Here is a 14,475-nt window from a genome sequence, read left to right on the forward strand (position 1 = left end):
TTTGTTCTATGACTCTATCGTATATTTTTGAACCAATTTTCTTATCAGTTTGGTTATAGGAAATTTGGTTGGGTTACAAATATTCGGGATGAAGGCGGTTTAGCCTTGGTTATCCTTCGCGAGTTGGAACCCGGAGGTTTCCTTGTGTTTGCCTCTTTACTCTTAGCTGTTTTCATCGTTATTCTCCACCTGCCCCATCGCCTCCTTTTTGTATTTACCGGCTCGCTTCAAATCAAGAGGCTTCGACATCCTGTCGGGGCCGTCGCCACTACCCTTCGCGCCTTCTCACACACAAGGTCTGCAATGTAATACGAACACTGCATGCCTAATCTCTATAGCCAACCACGTAACCGTCCTCCATCAGGTCCGGAAGGATCTCAGAGGCTACGGCGGAACTTTCATAATGTCTAAACTTCCCCCGTCGGAACCGAAACCGAACAATCAAACCCACAAGAACGAAGTCGGCTTCACCACTGCCTCCGTGCTCGCAACCACGCTCAAACTTTTCCCGACCCTCTCAAACACCTTGATTCCCCCCCCATTTACACCGCCGGCAATGATATACCTGCCATCATTACCCCCAATACTCATCCCACGGAGATGATGTAGACCAGTTGCCACAGAATTAACGAGTTTGAACTGTGACTCCCCATCAAACTCATACAACAATGTGTGCTGATGCAGTGTGAATATCGCGATGGAATCGCCTCCTGGCGGCCCTTCATTCCGATTCGATACATACAGGAGTGGGATAGGATGCAGTGGCGTGGAATCACTGATCAAGATTTCGGCTGCCGACATTCCGGGAGTTGAATGAATAGGTTAGAGGCAGCAAGTCGTATGTGGTGGATAGAAAAAGGCAACTTGCACCTACCAAGGAGGTTTTCTGGCTTCGCACCCTGCGGAAGACTTGAGAGTGACCCGAGCGGGATGGACTTTCCAGGGCGCTCAGTGAAAATGTGTGATGCAACCTCATTGGTGAGTTCAAGAGCTGTGTAAATAATGTTGTCTTCGTTTTTAATGCCATCAGTGATTGACGCGAGTATTTGAGATCAAATCACGCAGGCGGTTTGCATTCAACGTACCATGTATCACTGCGTGCCTGGGACCGCTGCCCGGTACAAAATCGATAGAGCCGGCAACGCTCCATTTGCCTCCGTCGCCCTCAGTCAGTCGCCAGATCTTGTCAGCGCCCAAATCAGGAACTAGGATTTCCTTTTGTGTCCCATGACGAAGGATAACTTGATGAGGGTGTGAAGATTCTTGACGACTCTTGTTAGGGCCTTTCCCTTCGAATGTGATAGGGTCCTGGCGTCGCTGCTGCAGGTATGGGGAGGTAGCAGAGAGCGGCACCTCTAGGATAGAGCTTCCCATGTACTAATCCCAGCGTGTCGTGATCTTAAGTTATCGATCGTGGAGGGAATCTTACGTTGGCAACCACGACCGCATCCTCAGACACCCCTAAATTGGCAGGAAGAGCTCCGCCCGATGAACATTCCTCGAGGAAAGTTAATCGCCCATCCTTAGCGAGTCTGAACAGTTGGATTTTCCCATCCTCCACTTCGTTTGTAGCAAAAATAAGTGACTTGTCGGTAGGATGTTGTGCTATCCATGATGGACTTTGTCCTGCCTGGACGGTTGAAAGCACTTGAAGGGTCTTGCGATCTGGATCAAACGCCAGGGTAGTTATGCGGTCGGTGTACGATCCTACCAGGATCTTATACGACATCAGAAAGGTGATAAGAAGGATGGGCGAATAATCGAGGTTGGGACATGAGCAATATATATATGATATGATGTCCTGCATGGGTGCATGGAAATCGGAACTTCACCGGAACTCACTCGATGCCGAGGCGTGTCAGATAGCGATTGATCGTGGGGAAATGTTCGCCTTGCCCGAGTTTCGTTCTCGATCTCGCATGCGGGCTATCTTGAGGGCGATATATCACACTGGCTCAATTTTTAGGTGCTTGGCGTATAACACAAAGTAATGGATTTCTCCGCTGTTATGTATGTATTAAAATGAACACAATGTCCCACTCTTTCATGTCAGAGGTGACAAGGAACTGAACAGGGATCGGTGTGAAGTTGGATTGTGTCCCAAAGATCTTCTGTTGAATGTCGCGGACTATATCAAGGCTGTGAATGACTGGCGCGAAACATCGGCATCACACTCACGATGCTGCTCTGACACTGAGGGTGTATAGAACGCCCGGAGATGGATAGGATTCAGATAGCTATTAAAATCCTGATCTGAGCCGAAGGCATTGTCTGCAAAAGGGTTTAGCCATATCAAGACTGAAATGATATCATTTCTCACCTAGTGTCCCTCGAACGGCAACCAACGCGCAGGTATGATCATCTCCAGATGGGGAAACCTCAAAATAGAGCTCACTTCCCCCTTCCTGGAGAGACCTGGATATAAGTTCTCTTCTCCGTCCCTCTCCACATCCTGAAGGGGGATTAGATGTGTAGCCTCCCTAATTAAATACTCACTCTCAGGCAACGTATCCCATGTAGCTCCGTCCGATCCTGTCTCCCTGTTGCAATGATACAAAACTTGAGCCTCGACCGTAGCTGACCGCGGTAACTCCTTGACCCCAATGATAACGGCTGTGAGTTTTATTCCTGACTGCGTCATGTATTAGCCGATCAGAGCGAAATGAGGACCTCGCCCGTGAAAGCGCACGTTTGAGTGCTTGTTCCAAGCAGCCGCGACTATTTGCACATCTTGAGCTGCACACTCTCTAGCTTCGAGCCAGAAGATGGCACTTTGAGCAATCTCCTTCCCTGCTCCTTTCTGATCGATCATCTCGGACATGCAACGAGCAATTCTCCGAACATGCTGCAAAGAAAGGGCGACTTCAAGAGGCAAAGATTTCGGCGAAGGCATCGTCATAGAGCTGGGTATCAGCCCAATCTGACCAGAAATAAACAATCTCTGGCCAATCTTCAACAGTATTTAGTGATAAGGCTGTGATACAATTGCCAGGTGCGAACTTACCGATACACATTGAGAATATGGCCCAATGTTTGCTGGTGCCCAGTAGCTCATGCTTTGAACATGAAGGGCTCTGCGGTCACCAGGCTGAAGTCCACTGCATGCTATGACGTCCAATCGAACGCGTGCTGGCGAGGGAAGATTGATTGCCACGCAAGCGCGAGTGGGCGGACTGGTGCCAAATAATTGGTACATTGCCATGTTGATGTATGGAAAGTGTTCCATGGTACCCAGGTAGACGTTGACATGAGATATGTGGGAAAGGTTCAAGGAGTGCCGGCTAAGCATGTCTTAAGACCCCATCGGGGAATAATTGGTAAGCAGATGCCACGGAGGAAACGTTGTGATGTACCTGAAACGAGATCCCAACATTGTGCACACTCCTCTTCTATAGACAGCAACTCTGTCGTGCTTCCTTGTACATTTGATAGGGAAACCCACTTGCGACTGTCCGAGAAGGCGCTGTTCATCGCGCATGTTGGGAAATGAGGAGACGGGAGAGGAGGTGATTGGAGCTTCAATGGAGTAAGAATGGCGGTCTGTGAGAGATTCTCCGCTGAAACCTTAACGGCCACGCCCAGTTCGTCGAGCATAGGAGGGATTCCCACAACAAAACTTGTAGAATGCGAATCGTTTTCAATCAGGTCAGCACCCAGTATCCTTAGATATGCGACGGGGGCAATGTCACTAGTTGAGTGCATCACCGTTTCGACTTGTCGGCTGAGGCAGGATCAGTAGCGGAAAATCAAATCCAGAAGACTGGCGTATCAAATCTCACAGGCTGATTCGGCGGTGAAATATGGGACACTCCAAAGTGAGTGTCTCGTATTCCCCACCCTCCCCGCAAATATGAGATCCATACAGCATGCACTTTTCCCCCAAGAAGCTATATTAAAAACAAAAACGTACCACTCTTGCAAAGACAAACTCACAAGTCTTTCGAGTTCAGGTTGCATTTGCGCCAAGGTTCGTCCGAGATGCTTGGGATACAGACCAAGACCAGCTACCTTAATAATAACGGCCTCTAGACCAGCCTCGATCATCTCTGAAAGAAGCTCCCTTTGGTTTCGTTGCCATAGATAGCTAAGCGAAGTAAGGCCCAGCCGACGGCAACTTTGTGGGTTCATTCTTTAGTGTTCGAGTTGGGGGGAACAGATGTATGCACCTACACATGTTCCACACGAATACGCTGATAATTTGACAAAATCGCACCAACAGATACGCCCTCTATTTCAGGATGATTATCCTGAAGACGGTTGTTGGCCATTGCTTTCTGTATCTGGCAGCGAAGTCACCTTCACGATTTTCAATAACTCAAACATATCCTCTGTCTCATCCCCTTCCACACCAGTATGGCTCGCACTGCTCGAAGGCGCTACTTGCGATGGGATTAACCGAGAACCATACTCTGATCCTTGTTCAAGAGCGAATCCATTTATGACGTGACGATAAAGCGGGACCGCAAGTGCTTTTGCAACGTATTCTATGGCATCTTGTCCAACCGTCTGATACATGAAGGAGTCAAGCTCCTCTACACAGATCTGCTTGAACGAAATAGTCATGTTGCCAGATCGATCCGAGCCAACCTTTGCCAATATTTGGCCGAAGTGATGCAGCTGCAATGACAGCATGGCCATTCCTTACGCAGTGCATTAGGTTGTAGCAGCTATCCTTCCCCCCAGAAAGAAGCGCTACGAGCTTCATGTTGCATAGGGACTCAAAGTGGACTTGTAGGCGCCGCTCTATTCAGTTAGTTTTTCTTAAATCGGCTAAGGCCGATATGTCAATGAACTCACGGAGTGGCTACTAGGGAAGTCACTGAACCAAGACTTACACGAGGAGTGTGTAAATACAGGACTTAACTATCTACGAAGATTGGGGTTTATATACGGATCAAAGGTGGCTCATATAAGCTGAACGCTTACATTTGCCCTCCTGCGATGTTGACGAAGGCTCGCATCTACAAGCCAGTTAGCCATCTGTGCACTCCGTTTGTGTAGCCATAGAGGAAAACGGAGCGAACACGTCCGCTCAAACGAGCAAAGTAGCAGACATTGTTGACTTTATTTCGTTGTTTTCTCTATCTTCGGAAATTCCCGCTACTCTGTAGCGGGTCCTGCGAAATGCGTTTGATAACAAGGTCCTCTATTATTGCCAATTCTGCATAATCCGGGTTCGTAATTATACCGGCCCACTCTCAACTCGCTTCCTCTGCCTTCCCCCTCTTGCCTTTGCTTGTTCTCTAATGCTTTCCGGATCACCGCTAGCTTTCAGTTCCTTGACCGACGTCACAGGTGTTTCTTCATCCATTTTGCATATCCTTAGCTCCCTAGTCTGCAAGCTAGGCTTTTACCATCTGCCGAATTGGCTTCTCACCAGTTGATTCCCATTGCTGAACACCATGACATTTCTTTATATGTTTGCGCTCTGTCGCATAATCATGCACATGTTCTGTTTGGTGATTGTTACGAAATTCGCATGGCCGCTACCACCTTCCCCGTGTGTGTCCATCTTTCTCCGATTTACTGCATATACTTACCTTTTTGCTCTCTTCTGTATGCCCTTTCGAATATCAAAAATGGTTCTGCCATGCTCTACGCGTTTTGGGCTCTCCGAACCACGATGACGTCCTCTTTCGATTTTAACAATTCTCCTGCTATTACCCTGATCCACAGAACATCATTGGAGTCCATGTCTTCCTCTGACCTCTGCACCCTCTGTTTTTTTTTTCCACCGCATTCATCACAGACGTCGTGATGTAGGCCCTAAATTCCTACGCCGCGTGTTGTCACATTTTAACATTCCCTTCAATCCAAATACCATTCTGATCTCATTACTACAAACCTCTTTTTCTCTACTGCTCCTCATTCTGACCATCTTTACCAGCAATAGCGCGCACAGTGTGCCGCCCGTTGGCCAGCCCAAACCCTTGACAGCAGTAACAAAACAAATGATAAAGGACTTTTACGCGTTATTATCCTCTTCGTCCCTCGCAACAAGAGGGCTCAATGTTCATCTTAGGGGGCTGTCAGTGGTTCGGACAATATCGTTCATCTCACTCCGTGATCGATTGCCTGTCATGTGCTGTGGTTCATTGTGTGTCCCTCCCTATCTTCATGCATAGTGGAATCGTTGAACAAGCAAGGGAAGAAGAGTGGCGGGTACTACCGCGTCAGACGGCGTGCTAACTAGCTCGTAAATGCGAGTCTTGGTTAACATGCAGGCGTTCAGCTTATATAAGCCACCTCTGACCCATATACAAACCCCAATCTTCGTAGATATGCAGTTAAGTAGAGATCGTGTATTTACACACTCCACTTTTTGTGTAAATCGAGCTTACTTAGTTCAGTGACTTCTCTAGCCACTTGTGAGCTCATTGATCATCTAACTTCACTCTTCGGCCTTCGCATGGGATTCCGCTTTCCGCCGTTCTTTACGAATACTCTCTAAATTCTAGCGCGTCGCTTAACATCGACGAAGACACCAGCCTCAATGCCTAGGGAAGTCTCCACGCAAATTCGATTGCTGCGGCCCGAGCTCTGTCCCACTTTACTGGATCCATCGAAGCATTGGGCTCTTTCCGTCGCGGCTGCTTGATAACCTTCCTCTGAAGTTAATAATTCGGAGGGAGTGGCATTAAATTTTAAGTTTATTAAGTCTGCAACTTTGTCACTAACCTTCCTCGACGTCTTCACGAAGAATTTCTGGCCCCTCACTTGATCTCCTAATTTGATCTTGATTAAACCAGGCTCTTGTATGATGTCAATCCCCTCAACCGTGTCACCATTGTCTTTGGCTACTTCAATGTCATATCTGTCGTGGTACATAGTCTTGTTATCGACGACAATGTGGAGCTCCTCCGCGCTTGCTCCAATAAAACCGGCCCTGTAAGAGCGAGAAGAGTGTTCATATTTCTCGTAACGCAGAGTCGCTAGGAAGACGAGTGAGTGGGGAATATAAGGAACGAATCCATCCGAATGGAAAAACTTCGCGATGTTGACTACGCATTGTGGAATTTCTCCCACAATTCGACTGGCGATAGCCGCTGGAATACTTCCGTTTGGATTCACTGAGAATATAGTATCTTCCGTCACCCGCAACAGGGCTACGTATCTTCCCGGACGCACCTTTGACCAAGTAGGTTACATCCGTATCAGTTTCTCCGGATGGTCGAAATACAAAGCCTGCTACCTTCAGGTTTGCTCGAACTTTCCCAGAGGTCTCAGGAGTACGGGCGTCATTCGGAACAGATGTTTGTACAGCTTCTATTGTACCGTCATCGTGGAATATTGCATCGTGCACGCCGACGATGTCGCGTTGGGATACAAGGACACTGGCAGCACCTCTTTTGGCAAGTCAGCTCTTGCGGACAAATCTTGTTCCCATGAGGAAAGATAGCTCGCCTTTCAATCGAATAAAATTTGTAGGACCGACGACCATACCGGGCCAGGGCGTGCCGTTCCAGGAAACGTGCTATCAGCGGCGACAAGTTGGTGTCGAATCAAATCCATCAACGTTGCAGGGCCATGACCAGCACGCACGGGGAGTGGCCCCGAGATAAAGAAGTGACTTACGATCCCATGCGCGTCTTGCACCTTCTTGGAGCGCAATTTGGCAGAGCGCCTCTGGTTTCGCTCCCCGAATGATACCGCGCCCTCTAACAAGAGGGATCTGTGATGGATCGTCTGGAACACGTTTCTTCTCCATGACAATCCCATCCTTGTCACCTGCGGTCAAGTTTCATAGCCTTGGATCGGAACAGCAACGTCCGGGCGCACCGATAAATTTCCAACCATCGGCAGAGACCGATTCAGTGCGAAGGTACTCATAGGCGCGATTCAAGTAATCTCTATACGGGTTCTCAGAGTACCCGTTGGGCACTGGGTCTTCTGGTATATTTATATTCCCCATTTTGCTTGTCTCCTGTCCAGCGAACACATCAGCGGGCTGTGTCTCGTTTTGAGGGGTCTTGTGTGGTCGCGTCATATATGAATGATGGGGGTATAAATAGTTTGGGGTTGGTTGGTTGATGTGCCTTTTATTTATTTTTTGGGGGGGGAACCTTCGCGGGCGGTTGCCGGTGGGATGGAGTGCGGAAGCAGCGCGGAGCTTGCTTTCCAGGAAGGGGAAATGCGTTAGCGCACACGTGAATTTATCGCTCCTTGTCGGAAAACACGGAATTTCGTTTTAACGCGTTAAGAGCTCTCAACGCGTTTCAACGCCTTATTGATCCGTTCCAACGCTTTATTAATTTGTTCCAACACTTTGCTAGTCCGTTCCAACGCTCAATGCAAAAATCAAATTGTAAATACTCAGCCCCGCTGTAAACATCCCTGTTCACAAACGCATGGACGCACTTCCCCTTCACTGCCAACCACGGCTGCAGCAACTGTACACTCACATTTCCATACCCTGTACTTCCAAGCCACATGGGAGTCCCCCATACTCAGGCAAACACACGTTCCATGATCCATTGCCACAAATTACCTTCACTTGCTTCACATCGATGACGTCTACCTACTTGACGGTCAAGCCACTCTCACAGCGAACGACCACTTCAGCAAGTGACAAATCCCCAACAACCCCACCGTTCTCTTCCTGTGTCATTTTAACCAGTGGGGTTCCATATGGGAGGCTGGGCGCTGAGTCGTAACATGTCATTCAGGGACAGCATGGACAACGATTCCGACCACACACAGAGTGCACCCCCCATCAACTGTCAGTGTCCAGCATAGGAATCTTCCTTTATCGCTCCATGTTCCACCACCCTCAATGTCCACCGCACATTCTTATTTAAGCCACTTCATTCACTGAGTTCTGATTTGTGTTTGCACTCATGTTCTCCTCAATACCACTGCTAAAATGAACAACAATCACGTTCAACTTCGTTCGAATTCTAACTCCACATAGCACCACCATTGAGCACAATGAGTTAGACCTCAATCCCACAGCGGGTGTACACATATTGAGAATACTAAGTAACTTAGCCCATATACACTCAAAAGGCCTATGATTGATACAACTTTATGTCAACATATCAGCGCGGAGCTGAGAGTGCATGGTAGTGTAGCGGTTATGAATGTACTTACTATAATGATCACAGTGTTCCTCGGTTCAATTCCCACCTGTACCAACCATTTAATGATATTTAGTTCTGGTCCTATTCCGCAATGTGAGTCACCAAAATCGAGGATAATGTGTGGGGATGTAATGAAGTGAAGGTATGCTTCAATCCTGGCTTGCAAGGGGTTGTCTCTTTTTGTTGACCCTACCTTGTTGCCGTTGCAACGCGTTGAAACGGAGGCAAAGCGTTACAACGCCTCGAAGCGTTGGAACGATCGAGTTCAGTGTTGAGAGCGTTAGAACGGCACGTGCCGTTGAAAGGCGTTACAACGCCTTGTAACGGGTTACAACGCTTCCGCAGTGTTTTCCGACACTCTCATGACCTTGGGCTGCTGCTGAGACAGTTCTCAGGGAAACTCGCTTTGTTCAAGAGGGCACCACTCCAGGCGCTAAGGACGAGACCTGCTTTTTAGAGGGTGAAGTTCAGGACCCAAACAAAGCTGGATCACCTTGGGTCCTTATGAGTTGTCCCCGTCTCAGCAGCATTACTCGGGGGAGGAATTAGGTCTGATAACTGTATGTATTCCTCAATACGCACACGTACAATTTTTATCCCAAGGACGATGATGTTGAGTTCAAGACCTCTAAGGATTGTCGGTTCGTACGACGTTGCACAGCGAGAGCTTATCCCTGAATGGTGGTTGGTTCATCAACTTTGAAGATGGTCCCGTATATGCACGAGTTTCCTTTCTACCTCCAGCTATAAGTATGTACATCCTATATCATGACTACCCGGGGGATTGTAGCTACTTGTCGACATGTCATACGCCCTAGCTTTGCTGCCTGCCGAGACGGGTGGATTGGCTTGGCATCGGAACAATCCATGGCCCCAGCCTGGATTGCTGGATATGTTAGTGTAATTCGGGGCGAATGTTGGCACGGCGCCTTTTTCACATCTGGACGGCGGAAGAGCGTGTCTAAGCAGGCTTTCTGTACCGTTTAAGATCTATTCCCGATTCTCCTGTGCTTGGACTGAGTACAAAGCAATGCTGCGGGGTCCAGCATGCACGACACCTCATGACCCTGACGCCAAATCGCACTACTGAGCTAGTAGGGAGCCCGGAGATTAGCTATCTTGACGTTCAAGTACGATGCGAGGCAAAAGTTCGTGGTTGTCCACCTCGTAGAAGTGTTTGAGATGCTGGTCCTCGGTCTGTAACGGCAGGAAAAGACAGATATGGACCTTCAGCAGCAAAGCCACCCTTAGATCGGAAAGTGTGGCAAGACCGTACCCCTACTCGGAAAGTCTGTGTACAGCGAATGTGGCGAGACAGACTCCCTTGCGTTCGCAGGTCTTAAATTTGGGTGGAGTGTTGCCGTGCGTAGGTCAGGTCATATTGACGTGGCGTGAATGGTTGCTGTGGAATGACGAATGTCCAAAGGATTTCAAACTTTGGGGATTCATGGCATCAATGTCAATTCACCTAGCGAATATCGGGATTCAGGCAATTCATTTCTGCAGCTAGAAGGCTTGCATGCGATCCTGTCAAATTGCAGAGGCAAGGGAATAAAAGATAGCATCTTCGATAGGTTTCCTCCCCTCACCCATATCGACCTAGGTGCGTTTTGACAAGTGAAGTGACGGACTATGCCGATGGAACTCGGGAAGGACATCATGGGCTGTAAGACGGTCGATCTGTGCGATCGACACATACATCCCAATGTGCCTTTTGTTTACATTCCGAACTCGAACATTGATTTGATTTACTAATTACACGCTTGCCTCCCGTCTAACGAAGCTGTGTGAGTGAGTAACTGAGGAATTTTCCTCATGCAGTATTCTCGGGCTGCTGCGTTCCGCTACGATGCATATGCCCAAGTGCATGAACTATCACGAAAGGAGATGCAGAAACAAAGAGGCTCATAGCTCGTACTTAGAATAACACGCGCCCTGTAGGAATCCAATGTTCCCGCGACGGTGAGTGACCACCTTGGAAGAAAACTATTTTCCGGAAAAAGGCACCTGCTGATCATAGGCCGTTCGTGATATATGCAACCCACTATGTTCATCTCCTTACCCGCGGGGACCTTCCTATGTATCATTCTTGAAAAGAAGAACAAATTTTGAGCGTGCTGACGGAGAAATCTACAACCACGAGATCTACGCGAAGATACTATTTTTCAACCACAGCTAACCTTTCTGACGCAACCAATTAACTTGGAGCCCTTACCGGACTTAGGTCTCTCTGGACCATGCACCTCTCCCCCCTGTTTTAGGTAAAATGCTCGGACTCATCACGCTCGGGACAAGCAACAGAATTTGGATCAGAGAATATGTGACACCCGAACATTTCCGCCAATGATCGGTGGCTTTCGAGTAATTTGGGTGATGAGCCGTTGCGCAATTCCCCTTGCCGAAGCCAGAAGCCGGGGCACATCTCAGGTTAAAGTCAAGGTCCGCAAAAATGCGCCAACTGGCATGTTACAGGGGGCCTCCTTCAGCCCAATGTCAGGAACCTCAGGTTACATTTGAGCTGCCGGGCGGACGAACATTACAGCCAGCAATGACGTCGTGACTTCGCTTGAACAAAGTCCAGGCTACGTAATCCCTGCGATACCAGGAAGCTTTCTGTCTGCACCAGTCATGTGCCAATGAACTAATAAGTACGCGGGATTAGCAGGAGAGGAGACCTACATGATAACCAAAGTACTGATATTCATGCATCCCGAAACCTCATGCGAGTTAATGTCGGACGCGAAACAGCCCGAGAAGCGAATATTGATCTCGGGTATAATCAGTGAGTGGGGGTAAAGCAAAGGTCCCCCTTCTCTAGTCCTACAATCACCATTGCAGTACGCCCTCATCGTCGGAACGATTCACGAACACCCAGGCTAGGACTGCGCAAACTCAAAGATGTATTAAATAGATCATTACTTCATTGCCATATACAGACACAGTCCGAATCAACGCTCACACTCCAACAACGACGCTCCGAGATCGGAAGCACCTTGGTGCAAGAAGGACAAATTGACTGGAGGGACGCTGGTATTGAGCTTGATGGGTAAGGAGATTGTCTCTCGATATATTGGCTACGCTGCCGGAATGGATGAATTTCCACTTCACAGTCAGCGCCAGACTTGCGCTCATAAGTTCCCCCTTGTGGGAAGGTGGGAACCTATTGTGCCAAAGGGGTTTGGTTGTCGACCGCGAACAGTCGGAACGTGCACTTCATCCTAGCCGGTGCAATCCACTGTTATCGGGGAGATCCACGCAATGATACTAGATAAACTCACAGAGATCTGACGAGTACATGGTGTGTACTCAAGCATACGAGACATTTGGAGATGTCTATTGGTTGGGGGGAGCTGGCGAAGGAATGGGAACTGAGGGAGGGGGAGGGGTGGTGGCAGTGGTATAGGTGGCGGCGGTAGTGGGATGGGGAAAGGCTGAGGTTTTATCCACAGCGCACCAAGATTTGGCCCCCGCTGATCGGGGTGAGGGGGGGGAAGCACGGCATAGAGCAGGTGGGCGGGTAGGATTGGAAAGGGGCCGCAGATGTCGTTGGGGAACCAGTACTACATCCCAGCGGCTGATGGTGCTTCTCGATCGCATCCCTGACTGCCTCCCTGGAATGGAGGCCCATGGGATGTCGTTCGCGGGTGACCATGAAGCGCCGGTCCCTCCCCCTCCAAACTGCCTTGCTTCCCGCCTCAAGTTCCTGGATCTGGTTGGACAATGAGAAATTTTAGTGTGGTTTTCAAATTTTCCAAGTCAAATACGGAAGCATCACTCACCATAGCACGCACATTGAAGCGCCAGAAAAGAGGATACGGCCCATAGCTCCGTATCAACTTGTCCATGATCTCAGGACTTAGTTCAATACAGAGCTTTATAAGCCCTTTCTGCCTCCTTTTCTCGCCAGGTTTCAACTGCTCTATGGGACCCATTTGGGCTTGAGTATCGTGGAAGATTCCATGGGGCGTAGCTGCAGCTCGAGAGCAGCCAAGAACGCCTTCTCAGTCACTCGATTGCCCACTAGCTTTCCTCCCTGGCGTGTTTCGTGGGTATCGGATGGAAAGAGCCGTCAGAAAAAAATGCGGAACCAATGTTCGACGCTGGAAGCGTAAACAACAGGTCGGCATTTTCCTTAGAATCCACCCTCCTCCGTCTGCAATTTCGACTGCCATGTTACGTTTCGCACTAGTGTAACGGCACAGTGTTATTTGGACCCTAGCTGCCTGAGCAAATTCTGTCTGAAGTCAATCTTGCAGCTCAACGTGTTTATGCTCTGAACTTCGAATCTTGGCCGAGACGACTGGGTCTGTTCATCCCACGAACGCTGACTCACCGATTTGAAGCAAAACAGCCAGTGACGCAAGTGGTGCCACATACTCTGCAGTCTGAACACTTGGGGATATATTTAGATCAGTTCTGGCGGCCGATCGAGTAGCGTTTATGAGAGCGAACATCTCCTTTTGTCCTTGCAGATTGTCTATTTCGCCACAGACCCCTGGATTTTTACTGCTGCCACAGGGTCCCCCTTTTTTCCTTTCCTCCCCTTGCGAGCTCGAATCCGATCAAAACTCGATGGGACTGCACATAACCTCACTCTAGCCTTGGACGCGCGCGGGCTCCTTGGGACGAGTCTATGGCTGTTACGTTCCAGTGCTTTGGAACCCGAGTGAGATATTGGGAACTTCCTGCGTTTCCCCCAGATCCCTCTCTTGTGTTAAGCAGTATTGAACGTACTACTGTGATCCATTATAGTCGGACTCCTCACCTGGTACATCTATGCCGGCCGTGCGCAGAAAATTGCCGCCGTTTCTCGCAGCGCTCACCAAAGTCTTGCACGCTTAGACCCGCACCTCGGCATGCATGCTGACTCCCGCGATTTTCGGGGCTAGGTGAAGGTGGAATAGGCGAGCAGGCGTATTGCGCTGTCACCCTTTACTCGGGGGTCTAGGTTCATTTTTATGGAAGTGAAAACACTCTGGAAATGGACATAGACTAGGTCTATGCACTGCGATCATGCGCTACTACTTTATCATCCATTAGTACACGTCATGATGAAGATCATCGCTATGACCTACGACGGCCAGACGTATACTGTGCTCTTCGCGCCCAGCCTCACCTTTTTAGCCACTCTTCGCTCATACTTAGCAGTAGTAGCCTTGCTGCGTTTTTGAAAGGAGTAAATATATATACAAGTACTGGTGCCTCAATTGTATTCCTTTTTTCTTTTCTTTTTGCGTGGTCTTCCAGCACTCATGGCCTATCGTATACATAGGCCTTTTCTTTTTCTTACGATTAAGATTCCAAAAAGGGGACAGCCGGTTGGAGATATCCTAAATCGGGAAGTCAAACGATCGAGAATGACACTGCCACCAGCATTCGAAGGGGCGCTCACACG

The 14,475-nt window shown here is 48.8% G+C and overlaps 4 protein-coding genes across 4 annotated transcripts; all 4 read right to left on the reverse strand.

Annotated features, from left to right (window-relative positions):
* Nucleotides 1–441: 441 nt before the first annotated feature.
* EI90DRAFT_2903260 (putative isomerase YbhE) lies at nucleotides 442–1,729 on the reverse strand (the record flags this gene model as incomplete). The annotated part of the gene is made up of 4 exons (XM_039054134.1): nucleotides 442–791; nucleotides 875–1,009; nucleotides 1,086–1,377; nucleotides 1,430–1,729. 4 exons carry the CDS (start codon nucleotides 1,727–1,729, stop codon nucleotides 442–444), a joined length of 1,077 nt encoding a protein of 358 aa, XP_038923033.1.
* Nucleotides 1,730–2,644: 915 nt separating this feature from the next.
* On the reverse strand, nucleotides 2,645–4,705 carry EI90DRAFT_2903572 (uncharacterized protein; the record flags this gene model as incomplete). The annotated part of the gene is made up of 8 exons (XM_039054145.1): nucleotides 2,645–2,950; nucleotides 3,005–3,291; nucleotides 3,354–3,721; nucleotides 3,780–3,871; nucleotides 3,934–4,114; nucleotides 4,171–4,247; nucleotides 4,297–4,532; nucleotides 4,588–4,705. The coding sequence occupies 8 exons, from the start codon at nucleotides 4,703–4,705 to the stop codon at nucleotides 2,645–2,647; spliced, it is 1,665 nt and encodes a 554-aa protein (XP_038923034.1).
* A 1,667-nt stretch (nucleotides 4,706–6,372) lies between these two features.
* On the reverse strand, nucleotides 6,373–7,715 carry EI90DRAFT_3029512 (uncharacterized protein). The gene is made up of 5 exons (XM_039058135.1): nucleotides 7,576–7,715; nucleotides 7,405–7,474; nucleotides 7,129–7,346; nucleotides 6,679–7,070; nucleotides 6,373–6,608 (listed from the first exon to the last, which is right to left on the reverse strand). The coding sequence occupies exons 1-5, from the start codon at nucleotides 7,706–7,708 to the stop codon at nucleotides 6,498–6,500; spliced, it is 924 nt and encodes a 307-aa protein (XP_038923035.1). The 5' UTR covers nucleotides 7,709–7,715; the 3' UTR covers nucleotides 6,373–6,497.
* Nucleotides 7,716–11,973: 4,258 nt separating this feature from the next.
* On the reverse strand, nucleotides 11,974–13,221 carry EI90DRAFT_3029529 (uncharacterized protein). The gene is given in 5 exon segments (XM_039058136.1): nucleotides 11,974–12,072; nucleotides 12,083–12,298; nucleotides 12,359–12,511; nucleotides 12,535–12,789; nucleotides 12,860–13,221. 4 exon segments carry the CDS (start codon nucleotides 13,010–13,012, stop codon nucleotides 12,209–12,211), a joined length of 651 nt encoding a protein of 216 aa, XP_038923036.1. The 5' UTR covers nucleotides 13,013–13,221; the 3' UTR covers nucleotides 11,974–12,072; nucleotides 12,083–12,208.
* Nucleotides 13,222–14,475: the final 1,254 nt, after the last annotated feature.

The sequence above is a fragment of the Cantharellus anzutake genome, assembly GCF_015039405.1.
Source record: "Cantharellus anzutake strain C23 chromosome Unknown EI90scaffold_2, whole genome shotgun sequence".
Taxonomy (NCBI): Eukaryota; Fungi; Basidiomycota; class Agaricomycetes; order Cantharellales; family Hydnaceae; genus Cantharellus; species Cantharellus anzutake.

What these genes read in the sequence shown, in the direction of transcription:
- EI90DRAFT_3029512 (XM_039058135.1), bottom strand. Translation starts at nt 7,708, where the DNA reads ATGGAGAAGAAACGTGTTCCAGACGATCCATCACAGATCCCTCTTGTT. An exon ending in TGCAAGACGCGCATGGGATC is followed by an intron (nt 7,475 to 7,575) that starts GTAAGTCACTTC and finishes CGCCGCTGATAG; the next exon opens with CACGTTTCCTGGAACGGCAC. An exon ending in TCGTGAAGACGTCGAGGAAG is followed by an intron (nt 6,609 to 6,678) that starts GTTAGTGACAAA and finishes TATTAACTTCAG; the next exon opens with AGGAAGGTTATCAAGCAGCC.
- EI90DRAFT_3029529 (XM_039058136.1), bottom strand. Translation starts at nt 13,012, where the DNA reads ATGGGTCCCATAGAGCAGTTGAAACCTGGCGAGAAAAGGAGGCAGAAA. An exon ending in GCTTCAATGTGCGTGCTATG is followed by an intron (nt 12,790 to 12,859) that starts GTGAGTGATGCT and finishes TTGTCCAACCAG; the next exon opens with ATCCAGGAACTTGAGGCGGG. An exon ending in CATGTACTCGTCAGATCTCT is followed by an intron (nt 12,299 to 12,358) that starts GTGAGTTTATCT and finishes TGCACCGGCTAG; the next exon opens with GATGAAGTGCACGTTCCGAC.